Genomic DNA, 7,338 nt, shown 5'->3' with positions numbered 1-7,338 from the left:
AGGACAAATTGGCCAAGATACAACTGTTTGAAAATCTGGAATCTGAGGGTGCAACAAAAATCAAAATATTGATCAAATCGCCTTTAAAGTTGTCCAAATAAAGTTCTTAGCAATGCATATTACTAATCAAAAAATAAGTTTTGATATAATTATGCTAGGAAATTTACAAAATATCTTCATGGAACATCCTTTACTTTTCATCCTAATGTTTTGTGGCATAAAAGAAAAATCGATCATTTTGACCCATACAATGTAATTTTGGCTATTGCTACAAATATACCCGTGCTACTTACTAGCATTGTGATTTAGGGACACATTTTAAAAGAAATGAATAAAAATACAATGAATTAATGCAAAACTAAATGGAATGGACTAAATGGAATTACTTAAGACTCACGTATGTCTTCAACTTCAAGTTTCAGATGTGTATTTTCATTTAGGATCATAACTGCATTTACATTGGTTTTGACCAGCAGATGTCCTCATTATTGTTCTAAAGCATAGACTGTAGTAAATCATTTCCTAAAGTGATCAGTTCAATTTAATCGTTTGCGCGTCGGTCACTGTCTGGTGAGCGAGCATTAGACGTGATACTGAACTCAGCTCAGTAATAAGGCGATTTTGTCATTGTAGACTGCATCCGCGAAACTGATCTCAAATCAGCAAAGCCTCTGTTACCAACCAGCCAATGGATGGCTCGTTTGAGCGTCACATGACTAAACACGGAAATGTTAGAAGCATGCACAGTTAGCAGAGTGACCTACACCAGTAAATAGATTCATAAATGTACGTTTTTGTATTATGAATTAGATAAATTGCTGGTAAATACACTTCCTAAGAGTTTTCGAACTGAGCAATGCCTCTAGTTCCCGCCAACCAGCCGCAGCTGATCCGCTCGAGTCAGAAGGATGAGTACTACCAGAACAACCTGACGAACAACGCCAATGAGCTCTTCCACACATTTGCTGGTAAATCACTCCCAAACACACTTCAATGCATGAGTTTTGCTTATTTAAATTGCCATTTGCAAACAGAGAGAGTAACATATAATTTTGGCGGATTATACTAATATGATATAGGTGTGACATAAAAACCATGACACCAAATTAACTGTTACATTATATCATATGCAACTTTTACAGAAGGTTCAAACCTCACTGATGTTTCAGAAGGAAACACGATGCTGGGGGTGAAAACTTATGAACAAAATGAGATGTGTACAATTTTCTTATTTGCCTTGTCAAAAAATCCTAAAGGATTCCAATTCGAATTTCTATCATATTTTGGAACCGTTCCTAAAGGATTCCATTTGGAATTGACTTTTAGGATTTTCTTATTGGACAATACGCAAATATCCTGTAGGATAATTTCTACAGAGTTTTAATGGGATCCTGTTTTATTTTAAAGCATCTTTCAAGAATTTTGAAGAATCCTAAGACTATTCCTATCGAAATCCTTTAGGAAAGGTCTCAAAATATTCTAAGTTTCTTATTAGAATGCTTCAAGAAATTTTGACAAACAACATACAATACACAAAGTCTACATCAGGGTGATGTAAACAGCAAACTGCAAGTACTGTTTGTTAGTAAAACAAGATTAGTGGAAAAGTGCATCTTTAGATAAAAACAGAGTTCCCATAAAGACATGAACAAGCATCCAATTTGATCCCATAAAAAAATCCAATAGGAATGATCCTACAGAATATTAATGTTTTATCCTATTAGAATATTCCTATCGAAATCCTATAGGAACAGTTCCAAAGTATTATAGAATTTTTTATAAGAATCCTGTACAAAATTATTCTTGGAATCCTTATGGCTGTGGGAACTGAAGGATTTTTCTGAAGAACAGTGAGCAGTTTAACTGTTCAGGACAAACAAGGGACTCATAAACAACTATCACTAAACAAAAAAACACAGTTGTGGATCATTCAGGTAACAACACAGTATAAAAAAATAAGTGTATGTAAACTTTTGATCCGGGTCATTTTTATAAATTCAACTGTGTGTGTGTGTATATATATATATATATATATATATATATATATATATATATATATATATATATATATTTCAAACAAAAAACTAATAAAAACTACAAAAGCACAAAAAACTAAAACATAAAATTAAAAGCTAATTAATTAATCAAAATTAATTAAAAAGAGTAGTATTATATTCTAAATTCTTGGAATAGATCCTGTTTTCCATTCTGTATCCCTTAAATAGAGCAGTTTGTTTACAGATTTGTGTTTTTATTTTCATCCTTGAGGTTCCAGACGTTGGCTCCAGTGGAGAAAGGAAATTGAACTACTGTCTGATCTGACGTACTATGTCTTAACAACTTTATCTGGTAAGTTATTGTCTTGTCTTGTATTGCAGCAGTGATGTTGTGTTCCTCATATGAGTGTTTGCTGTATTTGAGAGTCTTGTTTTTTGCTCTATTCCATTAAAGGATATCAGACGCTGGGCGAGGAGTATGTCAGCATCATCCAGGTGGACCCCAGCAAGAGAAGAATCCCCTCACGGATGCGCAGAACCGCGCTCATCTTCTTCCACACGTTTGCGCCTTATCTTTTGGACAAGGTCTTGATCTGCATTGAGAATGAATTGGAAGCAGAAGCACCTCAGAACTCGCAGCAGCAGGCGAGCAGAACGTGGAGGCCGTTATCACATGTGCGGCTGTGGATTCAGAGAGCTGTAGGGATGCTGACGGAGTCTCAGAGGAAGTCTTTGATTCCGCTCGTATTTGCCCTGCAGCAGGGATTCACACTGCTGTACCGGCTACATGTGGCCGTCTTTTACATCACCGGAGCCTTTTATCACATTGGAAAAAGAGCTTCAGGTGTTAGTTATGTAAGTGTTTCTTCTTCAACTATTATACAGTCAGTAATGTTGTATTAATAAAGCACAATTATACAGCAGAGGATATATGTGACCTTCTACCACAAAACCAGTCTTAAAGGAGTAGTTCACTTTCAGAACAAAAATTTACAGATATTGTACTCACCCCCTTGTCATCCAAGATGTTCATGTCTTTCTTTCTTCAGTCGTAAAGAAATGGTGTTTTTTGAGTAAAAAAAATCAGGTATTCCCTCCATATAATGGACTTCTCTGGTGCCCCTGAGTTTGTACCAGTTTGTTCCGAAATGCAGTTTAAATGCAGCTTTTTTTTTCCAAATTAAGACCCTTCTTTCCTTGGATGTGATCGTTTAGATCCGTTTGAAGCTTCATTTTGAACGTTCAAACTCGGGGGCACCATAGAAGTCCACTATATGGAGAGAAATCCTGAAATGTTTTACTCAAAAAACATAATTTTCTTTAAATTTCTTTCTTATTTATTTAGATTTTTTTTTTACACCCTCAGGTTCCAGACCTTCAAATAGTTGTATCTTTACCAAATATTGTCCTATCCTAATAAACCATACATCAATGGAAAGATTATTTATTAATTTTAAAAGACCCTTATGAATAGTTTTGTGGTCCAGGGTCACATATGTTTCATTCCTTCCAACAAAAAAGTACTGTATAAGAGCAAAATACCATGGTACTTCAGTACACGCTAAGGCACTAAATAATAAATAATAATAATTTTTGGTAAAAATGTACAAAAAGGTTCATTTGTTAACATTATTTGATGTATTAAGTAACATGAACAAAAAATCAACAATAAATTATTACACTACTTATTAATCTTTGTTCGTGTTAGTTCACAGTGCATTAACTAATGTTAACAAACTACTTTTTTATTTTAATAATGTATTAGTAACTGTATTGTTCATTCTTAGTTAATGTTAATTAATGTTGTTCCCATTAGTGGTAACACGTTATAATAACTACACACTATGAGTCATTGGTTAAGCATTGGTAAATAGTTAATTAATCATTTATAAAACATTATTCCTACATTAATAGACATTTGTAAGCAATTCATAAATACAGCTATGAATGCTCTATTCTTGCTTTATAAGTATCTGTATAATATGCTTAATAATTGTATTTTCATAATTTATTAAGGATCAGTTAATCATTTCAAAATTAAGCATTACATTATTTACAAACTGGTTAGTTAGTAGTTGTAAGTGGTTCATGAGATCATTTAGAAAGTGTTAGTAAATGATTCATAAACCATTTGAATGCACTTTTATACATCTTATTATTCAGACATATTGACAGTTAGTGTGATAATAAACGCTTTAATAATACATATTCCTACTGTAACTCATAATTAATTCAGGCAGTTATAAAACATTATAATTTTTTTTATCTGTGACTGTGTGAATGTGTTTTCTTTAGCTGAGAGTGGGAAACGTTGTTGGCGATGACCCTCGGATCAGTAACAGTTACCGTCTGCTGGGGGCTCTTTCTCTTCTGCAGCTGGGCATCACTCTCACACTGCAGTTTAACAACCTCAGGCAGAGACGGAGAGCTCGACAGGAGTGGAAACAGCACAGAAACCTGCTCCCCAGGTAGCGCTCTATACAATCATGGCCTACATTTGACAAATGCTTCTCGGCTTTTTCATAAACACACTTCTTTAATACAAAGGGAGACATGTAGTGCCCTAAGGCTTGTTCTTTCCACTGTTTCTCTCTGTTCTTTTGTGGGTCCGTGTCGTAATATAACTTTATATTTAAAAAGTTATATTTAGAAATATATAATGTATGTAGGTATGTTTGTATTTAGGGTCACATAAAAAAATAAAAATAAAATAGGTGTCCTAAGATCATAATTAAGGTCAGTGTGGTGTACCCATAATACCAGGAAGCTATTTCTCATTTTACAAGAACTCCATAAAACAGGTCAACAATCCATAAATCATTGTGTGTTATCATAAGTAAGCATATAAAAAATAAGAAACTGCAACCTTTTCTATAACCCCCCAAAAGAGCAAACTTGTGTTTGAAAGTTATTACTTTTACTCGATGGTTGCATCACTTTTTCACATTTTTGAGTTATTAAAGCAAAAGTGTATAAATATGTTAAAACAGAATGTTAAAACAGAATGGATTCAAATATTGCATTTGGATGACTTGGCACAAAATATTAATTTATTTTTCTTCCCTTTTTTGCAGTAGTTTTTTGGTAACTCTTGTGACATTATGAGGGGAGGTTTCGTAATACTCTAGATTTATCTTCTATTATTCAGTACAGTGTTTTTCCTTTCAGTCATCCGGTCAGTCAGTCATCGTCTCGTTCTGCGCGCTGTATCTTGTGTTTGGAGGAGCGCAGGAACACCAGCAGCACTCCCTGTGGTCATCTCTTCTGCTGGGAGTGCATTACTGAGTGGTGCAATACCAAGGCAAGACTTTTATATAACATAATGCATTGGTGTAAAGTTCAACATTACTCATGTCTGATCGGTGATTTTCTTTGTTGTTCTTTTTGTAGACCGAATGCCCGCTGTGTCGAGAGAAATTCCAGCCTCACAGATTGGTTTATCTGAGAAACTACAAGTAGGCCGTGGGTTGATCAAGACTAACAGAATTGAACTGTGTTTGCGTTAGTGTTGGAAATGGCATTGTGTATTTTGTACAAAATAGACAAAGAATATAAATTTCTTACTGTAATTTGTTTTGCAATTTAATTTCTTGATTATGCAGATTATTGTATGGTAATTGTAACATTACTCAAATAAACTAAAACTTTTAAATATTTTTACAGAAATTGGTGTTTGTCTTTGCTTCACACAGTTTTACATTGGTTTCATTATCCATGAAATGCATAAAAAAAATGAGACAGTCTACTTTGCATAGGTCATTTTTTAAAATGAGCTATTAGAAGTTTCCACAAGTGGTTCCTCGGTGGGTCTCAAATAAAAGAACTTTAATCTGTGTAACTAAAATGGTAAAAGTGTAAAGTTTTGTGCACATTATTGCAGTTTGATGAATGGTGTGTTTTTGCACTTCTTAGTAAGCAGACTTAAGATTTTCACCTAAAAATATGATGAAACAAAGAAGCAGGTGAAAGATTGTATAGACTTATAAGTGTAGAGATAATACTGTCATAGAGACTCGAGAATGGACTTGAATTTGGGCTAGTTATCAACCATTCAGATCAGTTCTTACAGTAAATTAACAACTAGATGTGTCCTAATTCAGGGCCTGCATACTTGGAAGGAAGCCTTCGAAGACTGCAAAGGATGAATCGAGTGTTAAATGGGATGGTGTAGCCTACAGTCTAGCCTTGTTGCGGCTGTAACATTTATACTAGATTTTTTTTTTTCAAGTGATATTCAACCGTCTAAAGACAAAACCACTCTATTTTCACCTTGCCCCATAGAAATTATATCAAAACAATTTATCTATAAAAATTGCTTCTCAGTAAGATACAGTATGTCACGAAAGTGAGTACACCCCTCACATTTCAGCAACCATTTTAGTATATCTTTACAAGGGACAATACTATAGAAATTAAACTTGGATATATTTTAGAGTAGCCAAAGCTACTCTATTCTTGTCAAGCAGTATAGATTGAGTGTCCCCTGAAAATTACTCAACATACAGCCATTATTGACAAAATAGCTGGCAACAAAAGTGAGTACACCCTAAGTGAACTTGTCCAAAGTGTCAATATATTGTCATCCTGGGCATGGGATTGACCAGAGCTACACAGGTTGTTGCTGGGATCCTCTTCCACTCTTCAAGGAGCTGCTGGATATTAGACACATGGTGCTTCTCCACCTGCTAATGCTCTGCTTGTATGTTGTATTCTAGAAGGACTCTTCATTTGTTGGTAGTTTTAAACCACTAGTATACTGACAGAGCACATATGGAGATATATCAGCAATTGGGACTGCTGCTGGATTCGACCTATCTTTGGGAGCACATATGAACTGGTGAAATTTGGACACTGTGGTTGCTTCTTGGACTCTTTTTCGACTCAAGCCTCTTCATCAGCATCATCAACATATTACATTCGTCTTTGATGAGTATCAAGAGACATTTATAGAAAGACGATCCTGACTTATCTTGTAGAATTGAATCTTCCTGAGGTTGTTTGGGTGTTTGATGTTTGTTTTTGTTTTTTTATGTTCTACTTAATAATGATTTGGTAACCTGCTCTTTGCTTGGCATCTTTATTGGTTATGCATTCATGTTTACTTATTGAAGTTTTTTAAGGTACTATATTAAGATTGGTTGGCGGGCCCCTCCCTTATTAACACATGTAGCAAGCAGCTTCTTAAAAGAGAGAAGAGCAGTTACACGCTTGAGGATGCCCCACAGGTGCTTTATAGGGTTCAGGTCTGAAGGCATACTTGGCCATACATCACCTTCAGTTTCCTCAGCAAGGCAGTTGTCATCTTGGTGGTGTGTTTGGGGTTTTGCTTCAGAATGTGCAG

The 7,338-nt window shown here is 34.9% G+C and overlaps 1 protein-coding gene across 1 annotated transcript; it reads left to right on the top strand.

Moving 5' to 3' along the window:
• The first annotated feature begins 736 nt into the window (after positions 1 to 736).
• pex10 (peroxisomal biogenesis factor 10) lies at positions 737 to 5,663 on the top strand. Its single transcript, XM_073819677.1, has 6 exons — positions 737 to 968; positions 2,269 to 2,349; positions 2,452 to 2,852; positions 4,293 to 4,465; positions 5,166 to 5,298; positions 5,388 to 5,663. Exons 1-6 carry the CDS (start codon positions 857 to 859, stop codon positions 5,454 to 5,456), a joined length of 969 nt encoding a protein of 322 aa, XP_073675778.1. The 5' UTR covers positions 737 to 856; the 3' UTR covers positions 5,457 to 5,663.
• The last annotated feature ends 1,675 nt before the right edge of the window (positions 5,664 to 7,338 follow it).

This window comes from Garra rufa, chromosome 15 (assembly GCF_049309525.1).
Source record: "Garra rufa chromosome 15, GarRuf1.0, whole genome shotgun sequence".
NCBI classification, from domain to species: Eukaryota; Metazoa; Chordata; class Actinopteri; order Cypriniformes; family Cyprinidae; genus Garra; species Garra rufa.
This window is presented reverse-complemented; position numbering and strand designations above follow the sequence as displayed.